Source organism: Myzus persicae, unplaced genomic scaffold, assembly GCF_001856785.1.
Source record: "Myzus persicae strain clone G006 unplaced genomic scaffold, MPER_G0061.0, whole genome shotgun sequence".
In the NCBI taxonomy this organism is placed as follows: Eukaryota; Metazoa; Arthropoda; class Insecta; order Hemiptera; family Aphididae; genus Myzus; species Myzus persicae.
Genome location: NW_019103155.1, coordinates 112,929 through 137,057, shown reverse-complemented (window position 1 = coordinate 137,057; position 24,129 = coordinate 112,929). Strand labels below are relative to the sequence as shown.

Sequence of the window (24,129 nt, the reverse complement as noted above, 5' to 3'; positions counted from 1 at the left end):
TATTACACGCATATCAATATAGGTAATAATAATAATAATATATTTATGAATTAAAGAACGCGCGTGTGCGTTTTGTGCGTCGATCAATTAGCTGCACCGAACCGCGAAATCGCATCAAATTTTGAGAGCCCACGTTTATATATACATATATATATATATATATAGATACACTAAATATTAATGTATACAACTTACCTATATCGTTGGTATCCCTATACCTCATACCAGTTATACCTAGTAGGTATATGTAATATACGTACGTCTTACCTATATATCTACACGTCACATATGGGTACCGCGTTTCAGCGGCGGCGGTCTGGGCGTGATTCCAGTCGCGTGTAAGTGTGATTATTGTCCGCCGCCGCCCTGCGTAGAACAAACAATAGAAAGCAGATTATATTTTGACACAGTGAAAAAATTGCGTTTTAATAACACACACACATAATATTATATGCACACTCTGTCACATTATACTATAATACGTGTTCGGATTATTCGTATTACTATAATACAGACTATACAGTGCTACATATATGTACGCGACAGCCGGTTCGGCCCGTATAGCGTGTTATATTATTAAAGTATATGTTAGGTATTATAATATACATAGCTTATACAAATATACATAATATATGAGAGGTACAACAGGTATCTTTTTATGCGAAATTCGAGTAGAATAAAAATATATATATTTTTTTTTTTTTAAACAGATGATAATACGCGAACAAGAACGGCGTGAAAACGACATTACTTTACATGCAATTACATACCTACCCATAGATATGAACCGAATAATATAGATATTTCATTGTACAATTTATATTGTCAGTTCGTATAATATTGCGGTAATGTTCATAATACATACTATATGGGTTGTACATACTATATAATAATATTATCTTTGGCGGGCGAAAAAGAATCAATTTTTTGTTTACTTGTATGATTAGTTGTGTAAACACAAACCTTGATTTACGTAACGTGGGTGTCCCCAAAATATCGATTATCGTTTTCAATAATAATAACAAAAAATACAGATTTGTGTGTGTGTGTGTGTGTGTGTGGATTAAAATTGATTTTATTCGATCTATTGTATACCTACGGGAAATAGCTATTGGAATTATTAAATCTAACAAATATTGATAATAATGTGAAATATAGTGAGACAAAAAGTAAAAACATCGTCAATAGAAAATATAATACATAACGTAGTATGTACGCACCCACGATATAAATAATAGGTATGAACTGTAATAATAACCGTATTATTTACGACCTTCGTCGCATTTTAATAATGCGATTTAACGATAGTAGCCTATACTTGCCCACCTGCAGTATATTATGCGCTGTAAGGTTTTGTGTAAGATTAAAAAATCGTACGACTACTGACTTCGATTTGCATTATCTATACTATATGCAAGTTCTCGAAAAACGCCCACAAAAAAAAAAAATAGCAGATTAAATGATAAGTTTAATAACAATTTACTATTTTTGTTTTGTTTCCAAACAATCGTAATGTGATTCCGATTTTAATTATTGTTTACCATAATAAGACAGTACCTACATAAATCGTACATAATGTATGGGTAAAAATTATAACTGGGGTAGACAGAATGTGTATATTTTCGTATATTATGTGTACTTTTTTCCTTCTAAGGCCGCCCTTGGATAAAGTCACGCTTTGAAACACGCGAATTGTATTGTTCATTTTTTGAATCACCTTGAAGTCACCAGATTAAATTAGTCTGAAACAGCTTAGGTCGGGTTAAGATTTTCCAACGGTAAAACAATTGATACCAAACTGGATTATATATTGCGTAAAAACGTAAATGATCGAAACCTCTGTATATTATTAATTATTTTAAATAATAATTATTGGGCATATGCCTATAATATGTAGATACCTACCGTTCTAACTGAACGTACTAATTTGCAGTAATTACTTTAATTCGATTTAACTCATATATATATTATATACAAGGGTAGGCTGCAGTGTATATATACATCGCAGTTTTACAGGTACAATAGCTCTATATAGTATATATCACGTCAGTCATGGTGTTTGAACTTTAATATTTAAAATACATTCACATCATATATCACCGCATTATACATAATGGCCTCGGTGTACTTATTTCTATGTTTAAGTTCACGAAGATATAATTTTATGGTTATTTGATCACGAGAATTAGGTACAATGATATATCGATGTACGTATGCGAGGAAACTAAATTGTAGCTCAACAATACAAATTCGGATAAAAATGATTGCTTTATATTTTATGGCTTAATGCCTTTTTTTTATTATCTAGAAAAATATTGTTATCAATTGCAGGCACGAAGTCAAGATTTTTTTTAGGGGTTGTTTCAATTCTAGATTTAAACGTATCTATTATGAGGTGCTTAACACGCGTTATTGTAAAAATCAATCTCCATATCAATATATAATATGAAATATGAAATAGAACCATACAATAACATTTTATTTTTAGAAATCTGAAGCATAATTTATATTAGTATAACAAATATATTTCTGCATAAATACGAATATACGATTGAGGGCCGAGGGAGGTGTTACAACATTCAACACCCAAATAACCCCCTTCCACTGGCTACACTACTGGGTATTAATATTATTATTTATAAGTGCTACACACCAGTGTTGTCTCCGTCTTACAAATGTACAATAAGTCAATTTGCGTAAAGAAGAATTTATTTCTTGTTGTTAATTTAAATATTATAGTATAGTGAATTACCCAATATTATTATTTTATTTTTTTATTGATTTTAAGCCCATCAACATAATACATTAGCTGTTTGTAGGGGGGGGGGGGTGAACGGTTAGTTGGAACACGTGTTTGTATGTGTGGCAAGGAATTGTTGCTAAAATCCCGGATGGTCACTCATCCGGGGGTGCTAGTAACACCGGCTGGTACTTATGCTCAGAGCGCTTAAACAACTGAGTGTAGACACGAATCCATAATTTAATTTAAATACAATAATATCATCTAGTGGATTCGCCACTGGATCGCGATTCTATTAAAAACTAATTATAGTATAATATTAATAGTATAATTATTGTACCATTTTTATTTTATATGAATATCAGTTAATCAGGTTCGTAATCTTAAACACACTTATACCCTTATTATATACAAAGTAAAGTATTTATTAATTTTAAAAAAATACGATTTTCCAAAGGAAAAATAATAAAAGACTTAAGAAGAATATTACCATGCAGTTCATTACTATGCTGCACGTAATAATATAAATAATAAAACCTAAATAAATAGTGGTCACTGGTACTATCACTTGATACTAGACATTTTTAAAATAGCTCATTTGTTGGAAGACATTGGCGACCACTGATCTAGGGCATATCGTAGGATGTTATCGATATTTTAATTATAAAACGAGTTATAGCTTATATAAGCATGTATTATATAATATTTTAAATATTACAATTTGAAGATGCTCGTTACTCGCTTTAAAATTAAAATATTAATAAATGGCTATGTACTATTATACTCTTATCCTTAAAATTAATTATAGTTCAATTTACCTTTTTTTTTAAAATTGATCTAAAGCCTAGTAAGTATGGCCATAAGCTGTTTGTAGGGGAAAATTGTTGATTTGAAACACGAATTTGTATGTGTGGGCAAGAATGTGTTGCTAAAAATCCGGGTGGTCACCCATCCAAGTGTTAGCAACGACGTTAGCTGTTAGCTCAAAGCGTTGTCGCAGATTGAGTGTACGACCACGCCTCACCAAGCCAAGCCATTATATTTTTACCATTGAAATAAAACGACACAAAATGGACTCAATTGAACACAAGTTTGCTGTGTTGTATACTTTTGTAAAACGAAGACAACACATCCGGGTACACCGTTCTCGTATAATATCATATTTACTATATTATTTAGTATCAGTATAATAGGTACTTGTGACATTGCTAAATTGCTTCATCGTAGTCGACAAAACCAATTTGGTACAGCTAAGACTTTTAGGAATTTAAATTATCCACCCCTTTTTAGAAACGATAAATTGTCTGCAAAAATCATACTACAGGGAGGTGTTCGTATGCATACCTAACACACATTTTTATTACTATTTCCATTAAGAATACGATATAATTAATAATTATTCCCTGCGTCGCAGTTGGAAAACGTTTAAACATCAACGGGTTTACACTAAGCTCATATATTATAATATACCTATACAGTTAGCTATAATACACATAATATAAAACGATATGGGTCAAGGGGTACGAGCGAACATCGATTATCGTGCCCAGGGGCGTGCCTATGGGGGGGGGGGGGATAACAATAATTATTAATATAAGTTGACCATAATATAATATATATGTGGAACTTTATTAGGCTAGGTCTGGAGATAGAACTCCCCCCCCCCCGACAAAAATTTCTAGGCACGCCACTGATTGTGCCTATCGGGTCTTCCATCAATATTCCATTGATAAGCAACACAATTTTCGAAACTCTACATAGTTGGCGTAGGTCACGGTCGCTAACGGCACCCAAACACACACACACACACACACACACACACAAGGTTTATAATAATAATAATACATGTACAGTCGATCAACACGCGATCTTATCTATTAATATAGAGATTTAACCGTGTTATTTCATTTTTTATTTCAAACGCCCCGTTACGATATTATATTATAATGTACCTATATGTGTGATCGTAAAAAATCGCACCACGCGTAGGCCGCAAACACACTTATTTTTTATTATTATTATTACCGTCGTATTGTAGGTACGTTTGCCGCGCGACACGCTCGTTAATGCCTACCGAGGCGGCGATAATCTAATAATATAATAATAATATGAGTCCGTTGATTGAGTCGCAACAACGAAAAACCGGTCGGCACGGGAAAAAGTCATCTCACCGGCGAAAGGTATTATCATAATATAATATTGTACGAAACGCAGAAAATATCATAAGTATCCCGCACGTATGATGTGTATTATGATGGGCGCCTCATACTAACCATTATACAATAACATATATATACGTTTTTACTTTTTATTAATATTGTGTGTAGGTACACTGTACAGTGTGCAAGTACCTAGGCTACTATGTACAATAGTATTACAACATCCGGGCTGCAATCTGTATGAGCGTAATCTACACTTCTACAGTAGTTGTATATAGGCACCCCAGCAAGATCAAAAAGGCGAAACCGCGAAAGTAAAATAATATGTTATATCATACGTCTTATTTTTACTAATTTCTGTATAAATAAAAAAAACAATTTAATTGACTTTATTTCTTGTTCTGACATAATATGTGTACCCATGTTTATTCTTAAAAAATAGAAAATTGCAAAAATTACTTGTTTTATTGATTAGAAGCGTCTTGACTTAAGAAGGTATATTGCAAACAAAAAAATTGTCTTCCTGATTATGAATACATTGCTTAATAGTTATTACTACGTAATTTATATTGGTACATTTTCGCATGAACAATTGTAAAATACAATTATTTGACTGCTTGTAACACATGATTGGCGGCTCTTACTATCCTAAGAACCAAACTCAACATTCGCAATTACACATTTGCAGATATTGGGTTTTTCAAACGAATACAATTTAACGAAATATAATAATTTTGTTTACTACTAATATGATTTGATACTATATTGCAATCAATGCTATACTAATATTGTATTGTAAACAGCTGGAATTCCTCAGTCATCAGCAATCCGATTGCTTTCAATAAAAACGTCATATTCACCACACCACCCTTCGTTTACAGTTTTATTGTCGTTCTCTGTATTGAGGTATTGATGTACTGAAGTTAAATACCTATTTTTATCCTTAACCTAACAGAAAATATACTAAAAATGAAATATATACAACACTATACTTTTATCTCGCAAGCAAATGAATAACAAAAAACATGTTCTCTTATAAATTAATCTTTTGAGTCTTACTGATATTCTTGGTCGTATTAATCCATACTCCGTTGTCTTCTTTTTGAATGATGAACGTCTAAACGCTAAAACCACTCCGGTGGTTATATTATGTCCATTATATTGGTAGAATTGGGAATTCTATATATTTTTATTGATCTCTTTTGTCATGGAATTTCATATAAAAACATTTTTAAATAAATTAATTACAAAAATATAAATGTAGTATCTTTTAATTTGGTGACCTAGTGCACTTGCCCTCTTTGCTTCCCTCTCTCCTTATCACGACCTTGTGAATATGCGTGAGTATAGTATTTTGATATTATATTATATAGTGCGCCGTGTGATTTATTATTCGATAATCGTAGACATGTTATATAGAGGTTTATAGCCGAGCAGGGTAAATTACTCATGTCCTCTCCAACCTCGTGTATATAATTATTTGGAAAATATTTCTGAAATAGAAACTCTCAAACTGGTGATAAATAATGCTGTAAATATTTTTTTTTATTTATCTTTTACAACATTCACAACATAGACCATTGATTCTATTGTTATATTAACAATTTGTGGTGCTGGCACTATGGCAGTACACAATAGAAAGAAAAACGATGAAAAATTATCATTTAGTTTAAATATATTTAAATTTTTAATTTTGTTGAATAAATTATTTAATTTTAAAAAGTGAATAATAAATTGTTATGTTCGTGAATCGTTTCAAGTGAGGAATCGATATTTTTTTGCATTTCGGGATCGAGTACGTCTCAGAGATAGTTGTGGCATTCGGTTAGGATGCTTTTTATCGAGAACCATACACCGGATTGTCTGTATAATTATAATTAAACATGGACGTTATATAACATACCTACTATATATATACATTGGCACAAGACATTACAATATTAAAGTTTGTTACCGCGTATTACAACTATAGTACCAAAGTAGGTAGTATAAGACTATAATATAGTAGTCCTGCTCGAACGGTGGGTCCGACCGAACAACAGAATACATATATATATGCATATGTATTATTATAATAAATAATGATAACTATTGCTACAATCGCAAGCGGGCGCGCGCGCTGGTCACGCGAGGAGAGCGACACACGACGAACGAGACGACGACGATAACGATAATAATTATGACAGAATCGTGTCGGCGCGAGCCTGTATAATATTTCGTGTGTGTGTGTGCGTGTGTGTGTGACGTGACGGACGGCACGCGGAGAATTTTTTTGCCATATGGCTGAGACAACCCAGGACGACGCAATAGTTTTTTTTATTTTAATTCTTGCGACTTTTTTTAAGTACACTTTTTTGGGTGGAGATCACTAAAAGTTTCACTTTGCGACCCCATCTAATGTTCCTACAAATCATCTACCGAATCTAGTCTACTCGAGTTTACCTACCTATATATTTTGGTATTTCACAATTAGCCAATGATCGTTTTCAATTTTCTCGACATAGCTCTCCTGGCCGAGAGTAAAATGTAGGTATATAGAAATACTCAACGCTTATATTATATGGTATTATAATGTACGTAATGCTATGGTTAAGCGCACATCACAAGATCTGTTATGTACTATTATAAGTACACGTTTATACATTTGAAATTTATTGTCAAAACAGTTTAATTTCAAAATATATTAATATTTTGTTCATAAAACAGTTCTCCCAAATTCCCAACACGATATGTACGCCTGTAGCCTACCCGTTAGCACCTATATGTCTAGCTACGTGCAAGATAGTATAGACTTGCACACAACTAAAGTTTGGACATGCATAATTTATCTGTATAAAACAATGAAAAATAAAAAAATAATGCCGAAAATAGCTACCAGGAAGGCTTCATTATACGCGTAATTAAATCTAAGCAAAATAAATTATTGGCAATACTACATCATACACCTGATCAACCAATATTGGTATAATTATAATTTATAATACAATTGACCAATATTTCTCAAAAGATCTACCAGTGGGTTGGGTAATAGCAGGTAACTGAATAGTCAACAACTCTTACTTTATTTTATATAATTTTATATAAAGGGGGGCGATGAGCATGCTTGGTGAATCACCCTGTATTTCATGTGTTCGACATCGTCAAAGTGCTTCACGATTTACATTTCAGATTCGTGGATCGTGGCTATTTGTTACCTTGAAAATGTCAACATTGTCTTCGTTTACACTTTATACGAACCGTACTGCGGTACTTCACCCACACACGCATCATATCTTACGTATTGTACGACGTTAAGTATACAGTGGTCGTCTCGTCTGTATTTGTGGTTTCTGCAAATTCCGTCGCTTAAGTAACATATATTATTATATTATGTGTTTACGATGTTTGCGACATAACACCCATACACCACGAACAGTGTATGCAACGAAACCAATCTTAAATTAAATTCGTAAATAATAATAATAAAAAAAAAAAAATAATAGGGAAAAAACAATTTCAAATTTAAAGAATGGCGGGTGTATTATTATGTGCGGAGTGCTATAGACGTAACTCGGAGACGGCGACAAAAAGAAATTCAATTAAAATTTTTCACCGATCCGTCGGGAAGCTGCACGACAACTGTGTATGCGGTAGACATAATATGTAGGTACTGAAACGTTCAAATTATTGTTATTATTGTATTATTGAATTGGCAAATTCGATAGAAGAGAGGATTGCAACAAACACGCGCCGCGTGATTGATAACGAATCAATTAAATAATGTGACAAAATGACTCCAATTTTGGTGAGTATATGAGATCCCCCTATATAATATAAGTACCTATTAATTTATTATTAAGGATCACAAAATATCGCATCAATATCAGTTACCTATCTATAACTATAAAATACACTTTTCCATTCTTGCGGTTACTTATGGTTCGATTGTTTGACTCCTTTGAAAAGGTACTTTTATACTAGGTATATGAGTATAGAAAAATGATTGGTATTATATTATTGGTAGCTTTAATACCTATATAATATTATAACACAAGTTGGGGTGCAACGGTTACATTCAAAACAATATTAGCAATTAAATACGTATATATTCAACCGAAATTCGTACTATGCATAAAGAAAACGATTGTATAGAGATGAGAATAAATTAACCGGAACTCGGAAGGTATTTCAAAAACTAGCTATCGAAAATGTCTTTAATTTCAAATCAAGACAACAATATTATATAATGTATTCATATTATATTATTGTGAAATCGTTTTCTTTAAATGTGACTGAGTTTAACGAGGATCAATGTGAAACCGTGTCTGTAAAATCAAGCAAGTATATATAAATTTATGAATGTGACATACCTATGTAAAATGTGATTTACATGAACCACAAGTTAAGATAAGTGACAATTTAGGTCGTTTGAAATTTGGATATATCTTGAGAAACCGTTTAATGATATCTTATATTATATGGTAGTGTGCAGTTCATCAAGGATATTATACAAATCAAACATACCTACAGTTATAACTGTGGTTTAGGTGAACATTTCATAATACATATTATGCGGTTAGGTCTAGGAATCGTAATCAAGTGAACTAACAAGCAGACAATTTTGCATAACACAATGCCTAAGTAGATTTATTTATTTTATTAATATATTGTATTATATGAACAGAAAAGTAATTCTATGATACCTATAATGTGACTAACCGTTTTAATAATAATATTCAACTTTGGTATTGTTTAGGACATCGTGTGACTGTCCATAAAAAACATGTTAACGATCAATGAATAATATAATAGAAAACAATAAAAACGGTTTATTTAATTTTGATTAATGTAAAAACTTTCAATATTATAATTATTCTAATTTGCACTCAAAAACGAACACAATGAGAATTGTCTGAAGAATCTTAAATCTGCATTCTATCAATTGTAATTTATAAGTATCCCGTGAATATTTATTTTGACTTTTAACAGTTATATAATATTAAAATAACTAACCGCACGATTTAATTTTTTTGAATAAATCGCTGTATAGGCACGTATGATTATTGTAATTTAAAAGACATATGGAATTTTTGCCGATTATTTACTAGATTTTTTAAAAGCTTTGACCATAAATTATAATGTACAAGTATAACGTTTTGAATAATTATTTTTTTCGTTCTGTTGGTTTTTGTTTCATGGAACGTAATAGGCAATATATTGGTATATGTATATAGTACTGTATAACATGTAAGGTAGTATTTACGATGTCAACACTTTTTGTCAAACACACAATCACAGCTGTTGTGTAAGCGCATGTTTGGGCTTACGGGGGAATCGTGGTTAGTGAATTTTAAAATTTCGATCGGAATTATTGCGTTTTCAACGATAAATCTATGAGTCGTCAGTCATGCACACTCAAACTACCATCATAAGTCAGCGTTTCGCCGTCATTTTTCAGGAATATTTTTCACTGATATACTGCAATATTATTATCATATATATTTAATCGGTGCAGTATAGCCTGCAGCGGATTACCGGTGCGTCCGAAACTACGGGATGCGAATTGCGGCCAAAAAAATGTTAACTTCGTTATCTGGGACGCGACTCTGAAAAAAAAACCATCGGCCACTCTTTCCCATCGTCCGGCTTGCAGACCGCGATTGTTTACTCTTTCTATCCTATACTGCAGCACTCTTGTATACAGACTCGAACTGTACGACTTATATTACGGTACACCACGTCGAGCCTCGGCGGATCATAGGTCTCGACACCGCGGGCTGGCCGAGAAGAGGGGTCATGCTCGGTTGCCGAGGTCGCACTGCATATCCACGGATGAAAGATCGGTTTAATAAGGCGTTTTTTTTTTGTTTTTAGTTTTTATTATTTTTTTTTTTTTTTCACAACTTTATTGGCCAACCGCATTATGCAGTATATACGCTCATATACTACACACTGCAGGCACAGTATAATATTATACACTATCACTGTATGCATCCTCGACAGACCTTTTTTTTTATCCCACAAAATATCATTATCTTTTCTCCAATATTCTTGTGCACAATACCCCTCGGGCTCGGGTATATGATTTCTGACTGTTTCTATACATTATAGCATAATATACGTCCCAATTAATTATACATAATTTAATATAATATACGACTATCCGATGTAAAAGGTGACTGCGGTGCACTGCAACATAAAAGATGATTTCATCGCGATACGATAAATCGACTGCAGCAGTACCTATATATAATATATAAGTAATAAGTAGGTAGGTATACATATATTTTGTGTGTGTGTAGGTGTTTCCGTAGTATATCTATACGATAACAATATTATACTACAGTAACATGATTACCAGAGTTATATAATATGACCAGACATCTCGGTAGTAGCACCTGCAGTTAGCACGTCGTTAAAATACACTCGAATTCGAATTTTTTGAAATGATTTAGCCCCAGCTGCAGATATTATAATTATCCTAGTGAGAACTGCATAATAATATGACAGTACTATATATAATAACAACCGTAAAAACGACGAGTCCCACCGAATTTCTTTATGGCTTTATACCTAAACTATAATATACGGCCTATATTACGTAAATCGTTCGAGATAGACCTATACGATATGCGTACAATGTATACGTATAATAATAACAGTCGGGCGTCGTTATATTTATACATTAATTTTTTTAATGAGGAAAAAAACCGTTAATTATGTTGTAACTCCGTATACACATAGGTACTTATTATTATTTTTTATTTCATAAACTACATCGGTCAAACGAATTCGATAGATTCGCTCCCCGCAAGACGCGTAATATAGGTATATACATAGGTATAGGTACACACTACACATACCTATTATGTACCTATGTATATATTATTAATATATTGTACTCGCGTGGCGCATTGTACAACTGCCCAATATATATATTATTGTGTTCGAACATCACGTTTTTCATTAATTTAATAACGTCTTATTATATTGTGTATTTTTTTATTTTCAGCCGCGCTGTGGAACTGCAATTGCTGGTGGAATGCCGCCAATATTTACACTTTCGCCGTGCAACCCGGAGTAAGTATACATTAAATTATTAATATAATACTATATCTTTTATGCATAATATATGCGATTTGTGGTGTATGCCGGAGCGCTGAAGTTTCTAACGACTCAATATATTCGATAATATAGATCGTGGGGCGAAACAACCGAGTGTGACTTTATGAAAATACACCCCACCCGAGTGTGCAGTAATACCTGAAATATGAATAATGACATATTATTGTGCACAATAATAGGTTCCTATATTACATAGGTAGTGATTATTTGCGCCCGACGCCCAAACAGCAGTTCTGTATAGGCATCTATTCTAGCATGTGTGATTGTTTTGACTAAATTACATAACTCGGACACGCTCGAAGAACCGCGGTATAGTTACCTATAGGTGCACTAAGAGGTACCAGCTATTATATCCATAAGTCATAACACATATATAATATAATTATTATATTATGTGCTCACATAACGAACGCTTAGAACATCGAGGTGATTGTTGCCGGTGTTTAAGATGACGGATAATCGTATACACTATACATATATATATATACACAATCGCTAGTAATTTTGCGTTCATAATTTATTATAATATATATATATATAATGTATACTGGGTGGTTGTTTTAACTGTTAACACTCATTTTCTCGAAAAATATTAAAGTTTTTGAACATTTTTTAAGTTTTTATTTTTTAAATAACAACATCCAGTTTCATAATCCCATGTAAAATATTATTCTGAGAATTTCGTAACCATTAGTTAAGTAGTTAAAAGTATTTAATGTTTCGATAAGTAGTATATCGACGTTATTCGGGCTACATGCCTACACAGGTATTGGGAATAATCCAGTACTTACAGCACAGTCAGTACATTATTGTAGTACAGCACAGTACAGAGCAGTCGCCAGTCAGTACAGAATAAACTGCAGTACCAACCTAGCACAGGCCACTCCACTTCGTTCATCTAAACTTAGAAAATAACACGAAAAATGTAAAACAATGTTCTATTTTTTTTGAGATTCAAGTGTTTACTGTTTTAATATCCTATATATTATAAAATTATGTATAATAATATGCGAACACATGTGTTATAAATGCGAAAAATAAAACTATGTAAAAAACGGCTATATGGGTAATAGATATTAGGTATAATAGCCTGCAGGTACACATTACACAGGATAATAATAATAGTATGCATATAATACTGCAGATATTATTGACGTAACGAATTATATCGAAAATTAATTATCAATTGGAAAATCTAATTTGTGAACGCACTTTAACCGAAACGGTCTGGTTGTTTTTCCACGTTTTTAATTTTTAAATAATCTCATAAACATGTTAAATAGATAAATGTGTATATATTATATGATGACATATACGATTAACTAGACCTCGCGGAGAAAGTATCTGAAAATTAGTATTACTGTGTGTGTGTGTTTTAAAAAAAAATTACAATATGCGATATCCTTGGCAGTTGCGACTGACTTTTAAATTATTATGCTGATATATTCATTACAAATTCAGTTCGCTTGGTATATTGATTTGTAGTATACATACACATATATATATATATATATAATGTATAAGTTAAGGTTAAAAATAACTACCTATAGTATTATAGATACGTATAGGACTCAGTTTCTTAACTGGTTATAAAATGACATGTGTAGTTTATCTGTATTGGTACACTTCGTTTATTTTCGCCTATTAGACACCAATGTATTTGTTTTGAATATTTTTTTCACATCCATGCGTCGCCATAACATATGTAACATCTTTTAAAACAATTTCAAAAACATTAGGTACCGGATTGGTTCAATAAATAATAAATAATATGCGGTCACTCGAAAAGTAAGCGATATACAAGAAAATAATCAATGAAACATCAACTGTGTATTATACTATTTAATAATACTTATATTTCTACTAAATACAATATAATATTGTTTATAATGTATTTCCTTTAATAATTAATAATTGTATTATATAATTTAAAAATACATTTTGAATAAACATAATTTGTATTCTTGTAAATGTATCTACTGAGCTTGATTTCACTGTCATACACAAGATGCATTTTAAATTAAAAATACAGAAAAGACAACAAATTACGTATTAAATAAAATGTTCTACGAAACTGTAGTAAGTGAAAAACAACATACAATAAAAAATACCAATTATTTTTGTAACCTTTGACGTTAGGTATTTTTTAATGTAAAATAAACATGATATTTACTTTTTAACTTAGTAATATACTAATATGTAGGATGTACCTATATTTAATCATACACTAATTTATTCTAACTGTGTATGGTTGTATTTTGTATACACGCTATTATAATATTTACCGATAAATATTTCAATATAAACATAAAGCTAATTAATGGTTATTATATAAAATATAAATTCATTACATCTTATATAGTTATTATATAATAGTATGTATTATACGAGTATAATAATATGTATTCACCAAATATTTGTCCAATACAAGTATAATCAGCGTATAACTATACAGTTACTTATAAACCTACCAATTTTAATGAAATATTGACTTGACCTAAATCTAAAATATAAATAAACATTTTTCGATTTAATTATTATTATTTATTTGTATATCTCTACTTTTCATAATTGTCGCTTGGCTAATACAATAAATAGTTGAGTTGTCGTCAATAAAATTATTATTTATCATATAAATCTTACAACATATATACCCGTAAAACTTATTGGTAAACTTGAAATAATTGTGAATGCGAAATTAGCTATCTGGTTTAAAATGGTTCTGTCATCCCTTATTCCAACATTCCGTTCCATTATTTCGACATAATTTTTCAACACAACTTGTATAAATCCATTATTTTTAAATTTTATTTGAATATTTCAAATATTTGACTATAAAATATAGAAACATGATGTTGGTGAGAATTTGTTTTACTTTTAATAGAAAAATCACTTACACTTCTGAAATAATAGACAATATTAATATATTATACAGTTTATGGGATACATATAGGATGTCCAGTCATAAAAGTGATGATCAAAGGACAAAGAGAATATCACATTTAAAATCAGTTATCAATAATCCCTATAGGGATTTCTTGTTACTTACAGTTATAACTTTATCCACATGATTAAGCACATTTTTCGGTGTAACATAAGTTTATTTTACATTTACAAAAAACTTAAATTTAAAATGGCTATTATAAAAATATCTACTTTTAATTGCAAACAAAATTTTTCAAAATTTATGTGGTACCGATTAAAATTCGTCGCATCTAGTCTAAGCTCAAAACTGTAGCATATATTATAGTTTTGTCGTCAAACGTCGTTTATTAATGTCATATTGTACGTTTTCAGTATTTGGACTTTGACAATTTACCGGACACGAATTTCTCATGCGACGGCAAAGTCATCGGAGGTTATTACGCGGACGTGGAGACCGGCTGTCAAATGTTTCATGTTTGCACCATTGGCCAAAAAGGTAAGAGGGAAATACAAACAAAAACAGAACCCAACCCGATTAGATTTTTCGCTTCGCAGAGACAACTTTCTTCCGACACGCGTGTCGGTCGGCTATTGCAGCCGCCACTCGGTTGTATAACCGGAGCAATCCAGTTATCGTGATTTACATAAAAAAAAAAAAATAACCACCACACAGATTTAGTCCGCGTTATTGCCTGCAACTCCGGCTGCCGCAGAAGTTTACTTTATTTTTTCGCTCACATATAGGTATTCTACATGTAATCTATTATTATAAGCGCTTTTTACATGCGCCTAATGCTCCATAGATATATATATATATAATATGTTATACATGGGTGTACCTGAACTCGCAAATAATATATATATTTATCGGTGCAGGGCGCGGGCACTGCAGGGTAATGCCATATAATAATATTATGTATGTATCATACTATCATGTACGCATATTATATTATATTATAATAACATTGTTTATAAACTGCGAGCATAATATTATAATATAATAGCATAGGTACGCGTACCGCGATACGCAATCCCCCGTCGGCTGGATCTATATACAATTATACGTATGGGTACATCCACGTGTACAACGATAAAAACAGATATTACAATAATATTATATTGTACAAGCAGGGTGTATCGCGGTGAAATGTGTGTTCAAACGTGATTCCGTCAGTGTGTAAAATCCTGCGATGTTCCCGATACACCCTGTAGGCGCGTACTTATATAATATACCTAATATATATAACGTCCAAGGCGACGACGATCGACACAATTATACGTCTCGATAAAAAGCTCCGCGACTGCGAATATCGGCGGTGGGCTCTTACACTACTCAATATATCTGTACGCGGTCTCTCCGAGTCTATATAATGGATAGGATCTTCTTCGCATGCGCGTATATATATATACAAGTGAGGTAGATATATATATATATATGGGTATCGTATATATATATACATTTACAGGTAAATCGCGTGCGTTTCGTTAGCAATGTGTTCGCGTGCAACACATTCCGCGCTTCGTACACACAATGGTATAGAACAACTATAACACTCGCCATATAGTATACTATTATTTTATCATACTCTCATAATGATATTACGCAATTCCCATTTTATCCGCGAAAAGCACTAAATACGCGTGTATAAACGCCGCCGCCGTTTTTCCACGTGTGTGTGTGTGTGTATTTTATACCCAGGTATAATACATCTATAAATTATAATACATCTATACAACGGCGGCGGCGGTCGAAAAGGTCACGGATATACTTATAGGTACGTTAAAATGCTAAACACTATGGATGTACGTTTATACAGTACATTTATTTTTTTGTATATAGTGTTCGTCATCTAATAACACACGATCGAGTCGTATCCTGCGCTGTTTCTTAAGTCGCGCTACGTGTACGATTTCTGACTCGACAGTGATTTACAATATACATATAAATATATAATATACTATATCGTTACGTGCGGTATGTGTGTGTGTACCCACTTACATATTATTACACTCAATAATACTATACCATACAATATACGCCATTAGGTATGTATAAGTGGTAGTATGACTTGTAAAATGTTTGTTTTTAAACGCTCCGAATCCTTACGGGAAAAAAAATTGTGCCAGGTTAATCTAAATATGGCAATATAATGTAGTATATAAATACGACATATTGGAATGTATATTATATTGTTTCTGAGAAATCTTAACGATACGTTTTCGTCGTAATATTTTGATACGAATTGCCTCAAATTATTTGTCTATCAATTTAATTGCCTATTATACAACAGTAACTTGTTGAAATGTTGACGATTAATGTAAGTATAGCTGGTTTGAAAACTATTCAATATTAATTATTAAATAGTATAACTTCGATAACTAGCATTTTTAGACATTAAGGTCGTAAACCTAGCTTCATTGCGTAACTGTATCAAAACAATGCGGAAATCTGTGAGTTAAGTGCTTTCGATATACATTTTAAAAGTAGTCCAGGTAAACTCAACGACTCATAATAAATTCTTATACCTAAATATGTATGGTGTTCAGTTCTCATATTCAGACAAAAACTTTTAGTAATTAATATTGTACTTTACAATACATTTCGCAAACATACAAATTTCATTGAATATTTTGTATATTTATAAAGTATTTTTTTCAAATTCACATATTTAAAAAACAATTATGAAATCAATGTATAAGTCAACTAAATAAAATACAAAATAATATGTATTTCATAAACGCCGATAACCATAGAAGTTGGGGCGTATATGCAAATTTAAAAAAAAAATACAAAATACTTAGTTTTTTAGATGCGTTAAAATGTTTAGGTATATATATTTATTTATATTTTTAATACACTTGTCGTTATTCGTTGTATAATATGTTAGGATATAAACTATAAATGTTTATCTTCATTATTATTTTTATTTGAACTTTAACTATCAACATTTTGAAGTAGGGAGATCACTTAATGATAGTTCTTAGCACCAATAACCTATCAAGTACCATTAGAATTCTTAATGCTTGTGTAAAATATCTTGATCATAAAAGTTACACCTTTGAGCAGTCACCTTAAGCAGCTAGACAAGACGTAATAATATAAAAATCCCAGCACCAATACTGACATAAATCACTTGAAAAATTTAAGTTACAACATATATGGGGTAGGTACTGTATGTACTGTATGTACCTACGAAAACTCTCAGAATAATATTATAATATAATACAAGGTATGTAGGTATCATTATTATATAGTAGGCGATGAGGAAGTAATATTATTGCGCTTAGCGTTTTTTTAATGAATAGCGTAGGTATTGGATAATTATTAATCACTAAAAAAAATGTCGAAATATAAATCGTAACAGCTGAGTTTTGAACCAGTTTTTAAATAAATAAAGAAAAAACCCACATTTTGTTTGCTGGTTATTAATGTAGTTAATTGCACTATACAGTGACCGTTGAGAGGTTTTTCGTTTTTTCACTCTCGATACACACTTATAACGTGTAACTTATATATATATATATATATATATTATGTATAATCTTACTCAGATACCTCATACAATCTATATAGTATATCGTATATGCCTAAAGTGTGCATCGAGTCGACCGCCTTATACGGTGTTTTGTCAGTTGTAGCTCGTCGACCCGAAGCATTTTGATAATAATTAATCACAAAGTAGGCTAAACACGGATTGTGGGAGTGAAATGCGAAAAAATAAATAATAATAAACCGTATATACAAACATAATAATAATAATATAATATAATCATGCCGGAGCTTATGCGCGCACGCCAGTCGGTGGACCAGTTTTGCGATCGGGACATAATATATTATAAATTACAGACATTCTTAACAAGGTTATAACAACGACCATTGGACCGGGCGAGTTGCATAACCCCGCGAGACCTGCGCACGCCATTACGCCGCGGTATCGAATCTTATAGGTATTATAGGTATTATGGTATATACCTAATGCACAAGCGCTGCTTTACAATAATATGTACCTATATATACGTATAATAGGTATATAGTATTATGTACCTACCGCGTGCATATAATAGGTATAATGTTATAAGCTCACGACTCCCCCGGCAAAGTCCAAACCACCGACGTAGGTATAATATAATGTTGTTACGCACGTCAGGTATTTATAATTACCGCCCGAGTTAAAAATATAATATATATTATTCAATTAATAATTAGCGTATACCCCCTCGAGACGGTTCAAATGGCGCAACCACGTGGCGGACCACTGCTGCAGAAACGTGTGTTAACCAGAAATGTATTTCCACGTATAACAGGTTACGTCGTCCTTAACTGGGTCTCGAACTTTAACGCTCAACATACTGCTGTTTGTATATTATTCGTTTAAAAGTTATGCACTACGTAAACACGAAAATATGCACTTGTTATTGTTTTTTATTCATGGGTTTCCATGTTTTTTACAGTGAAAACTTCATAGGTTTGATTTAAATCTGTATACGCCTAGCAGGTGTAATAATGAGATTTTCAAAATATGTTCACATAACAATCAATGTACCGAAGATACATGTATTACAAAATACCTTTTGGTTAAGTATAAAATTATCAGTAGTGATTTACGTTGATTAAAATCTCAAACTGATGCTCCTGTTTTTAATCCTAGTATTAGGTTCTAGACTCTAGTAAACATTTTTAAAGGGTCGCCGGCAACTTCGTATGTCATGAAATTAATATATAACTTAACTTGCAATTCATAGAAAACAAAAACATTACCTTGACAATTTCGTTAAGTTCCTATGCTCTAAGAGAAAATGTTATACACATAGATAAAACAACAAGTCAGGCAAAAACTGACATACCTAACACAATTTAAATAAAAACTTATTTTGAAATTAGAATTTGCTTTCATATTTATCATTTGCCCTACCCTAATACTATTTTCTAGATTCACTTTTTTTATACACACTTCGTGTTGAAGTCGTTAAAGTCGTTTCTATCAGTTATTTACGAATACACGATACGATTATGCGGATAGGTGGAAACAATATATTTGTCATATAAATTATTCACTGCCCACATATACGTCCAAATATAATTGCATTGCAGAATATAACATAATATATCACTAACTAGATACTAATTTATAAGACTTTACATATTTCTTTACTTTCGGACAGGTTGGAATTAATAAAAATTCATGATCTCGTTTCACACTCAACCACTATTTAAGGGGCTTAGTATAGGCAATTTTAATGCAATTGTGAGAAGGATTAAAATGTGGAATATTTTAAAAGTGGTTCCAAGTCAGTAACAAAAATGGTTATTGTATAATAATGGGACATATTAGAAAAACAATTTCACGACCGATAAACTATTATGAGTACCTACATTATTTCCAGTAGATTTACAACATTTGCACACTATACACAGAAAGATATTTTGCTGCGTTTTAATTTTTAATTTTTTTGATATCAATACTCAATAATATATAGTTTGTATTTTCTTTAAATTATCAAAAACGCAACTTACTCCCCTATGTGTACAATAAAAATTTGGTAAGGTGACAATGAATATTATCTCTGTAAGTTTATCCCACTCAAAACCATTTTCATGGATTAATTACATTGAGGGGTGTGCCATCCTTTTTAAATAAAATTATGGTGTTGCGTATAAGAAGTTTAGCGTTGTGCTCTACTTTATGAGATTGATGATATGGTTTGCAGCCCATAATAGTAAGATACATATTATATTTTATTAAATACGAATAATATTGCGTTGTTCTAATTACCTATTTCAATAAAATTCGTAATTTTTTCAAATTTTTTATTTATTGTATGTTTTTAAATAATTAACTAAATACATATTGTGTTCAAAACTCCTTAAATATTGAGGTAAACATTTATTTTGAAGAATTTAATACGAATTTTATATTTGTTAATGATTATATTTTGTCTACTTAGTAAAGCCGGTTGCGATACTTAGTAGCTATTAGTTACTTACACATAAACGCATAGTAAAAATTCGTTTCATGGAACTTGTTTTGGCAATCAAACAACCAAGTAGCTATTATAGCATGAATAAATATGATATTGATGGTATTATAACATTATATATAATATTTTATTGATATTAATACATTACAGTACTTTATTTATAACTAAATAAATAATTTACCCAGACGAAATAATCATTTAATTGATTAGTTTGATTAATGCAATTTTTTAAGTATCATTAAACTGCTGTATATGATTAGGTTAATGCATCATTATAACTATTTTCTGTCAGATGAAATACAAAGTATCATGGTAATTTATTAATGAAATATTTCCGAAAATGATTTATATCAAAAAAACAGCATTGCCAAAAGACCGACAGTAATTTCAGTGATAAACTGGTACACAATAAAAAAATATTTTAATATTTTAATAATTAATGTGAGAGTGTGACAATATAACATAGGACATAATACATACAGACACATTCTGCCAGACAATAACGACGCCCTTGTAATAAGGGCGTAGTCGTTATTGATAAATTACAAGTATAACTAATACATAATAATGTCATAATAATCGGGGAATGGATTTAATAGGTAGCTTACTATTTGCATATATTTTTTTATAAAATACTAAAAAAATATATATAGCAGAATCCCATAGGTATCGTGCATTTTTCAGCCAGCTACTTATTTACCTTGTCCTTATCGTTTGAATTTTCGTATTTGTAGCATAGAATAATAATTACAGTATGGTTTGCAGTCATAACAAATATTTTGTATTACCTGGTATCTTCTAATAATTATTTATTTTTGCTGTTTTTTTTGTTATTTTATAATTTTTAAAGCATATTTTACGATTATAAAGCACATAATATTAATATATACATTTTCAAGTGCTGTAGAATACTATCTTACAAATAATAATTATATCGGACAATTTTAGTAGATTCTTAATTGTTCTATTAAAAGTATTATTAATGCTAGATAATTGATGCACGTAAATAAATAAATAACAACTTTTTACGACTGACTTTCTCATACTGTGTAGTGTTTATTCCCAAAATTATTATTCTTAGTAGTACGTATAGTGGAGTAGGTAGGTACTATATAGTTAATAGTATTATCTAACTAGTTGTGCTTACACACTTAAAAAAATAATTTTACAGTATTATGTGTTAATTAAGTACAAAATATTGTAATTTTTTTGAATAGTAAAAATTAATAATAATAGGTATAAATTATAATATAAATATTTATGCTTTAAAAATCATCATTATTTGTTAATATAGTTTTAAACATAATAATTTTCCATTATATTTTCATGATTCTGTTAAATCTATATTATTCATTAACTTATTATTGTTCTTCAACTATAAATCATATTCTTGTAATATTTATTTTTATAAATTATCCATTACAATCCGGCTGTTGTCAACATCACTTTCTCATGAAAAATGACCTATATACTATATATTATGTGTAAAAGAAATAAAATGGTAAAAACCGTAAATCTTAAAATATGAAAATATAATGCTTTTATTTCACTTTCCAATATTATAGATTCGTACACATTTTTACCTACAGAAAGTATTTTGTGATTTCTACATTTGAACTTCAATTGTGGTAATAAATAATTATAATCCACAGTTAATTTACGCCTTTGAGTTAGTTAAGTGAGTTTCGTATTACATAACGCACCTCTTCAATAACTATATCTATATTATGTATTTATATCGATTTTAAATCGGATAAAATAGTTTAGTACTTTATGAACACATGTTATACCAGACATTACTTGGCTATATATATTACAATTTTAAAAACTAAGCAGCCTATCACTTTTAGAAAACATTTCGGTTATTTTATAGTAATTTAGAAAATAATAATCCTACAGGGGTTTTAAATTGTCCCCTTATCATATACAATATTTCATATACAACTAGATGAAATACGATTTCCATTTCGCAATGTATTATTTTGTCGTTAACTGCACAGTACACTACTCGACACTCGTACAACACGTTTTGTAATCCAAGATACCTATATTAGATAACCATATTTTTCAAAACTATGATTTTTATGTTAACTCGACTGCCTACTCGTATAAGTAAGTTAATACTCTTCCGTAATCCATGTACCGCATTGTCTTTGGGTATTCGGTTACCACCTAGCTAGCGTGTATAAAACCTACACAATACACTATTATACACTATTATTATCATCATCGAAAAAATGAAAATGAAAATAACAACCAAGCGATATCGTATTATTGTCGAACGATCTTCTTATATTAGTTTCTTACTACTATTCCAACCCGATCGTATATTAGTGTATATGTTACGGTGAAAGATGTAAACGTGGTAAAAGACGTCATTCCCCGGTAAATGACATCATTTACCTAAAAATTGGTAAATGTTGTAAATACAGACATTCCCCGGTTATTGTCGTCAATCACCAGTTTAGTTGGAGAATGATGTTCAATACTTTTATGTCGGTGTGAACGAACAGCGATAAGCGTGTAGGTGCCAAATAAGCTTCGTTAGTTAAAAATATCATGACGGAAGTAGATAGATAAACGAAAATCCCAACAAGCAATAACGTCGATAACCCGAGTAATAATATGAGATAATCTATTAGTTTATTAGTTAGTATCTACGGGAATATTATAGCGAGTTGTATATGCGACGAGTGTGTGTTTTATAATATTATTTGTAAAAATTTGTGTCACCAGTGAACAAAGTGTACTAAGAGTTAGATTCAATTATAGTGTTAGTTTTATTTAATAATTATGGAGAACAAATTTAGAGCAGAAATCGACAAAATTATTAGCAGTAAAAAGAGAGACGACAACATATTTTATTTTAGTTCTGAAGAGTACAACAACAAAATCCAAAAAATAAAAGAATTAAAAATTGGAACACTTAAAAAAACGGTAACGAATAATAGACTTATACGTAAATATGATGTTGTGTCAATTGGGGGAAAAGAAAAATTGATTAAGCCTATAGTTGATAATGAATCTGACGTTTTATATTACGTCACAGTAGACGAGTTGTTTGAAGTCATCCATACAGCACATTTAGCAGTAGGTCATGGTGGTAGAAATAGGATGATGGCTGTGTTAAAAACAAAATATTGTAATGTGACAACGGAGGCAGTTATGGCATATTTAGGTTTATGCAGTAATTGTCAAGTAAAACAATCAAATCCGAAAAGA

The 24,129-nt window shown here is 31.0% G+C and overlaps 1 protein-coding gene across 1 annotated transcript in view; it reads left to right on the top strand.

The window, feature by feature from the left end:
• LOC111033872 (basic-leucine zipper transcription factor A-like) overlaps positions 1-24,129 on the top strand; it is a 55,798-nt gene that overhangs the window by 25,098 nt on the left and 6,571 nt on the right. The window contains exons 3-4 of the mRNA XM_022314807.1: positions 11,891-11,958; positions 15,301-15,424. Of these exons, the coding sequence (XP_022170499.1) occupies positions 11,891-11,958; positions 15,301-15,424 (192 nt within the window). The remainder of the gene's footprint in view (positions 1-11,890; positions 11,959-15,300; positions 15,425-24,129) is intronic.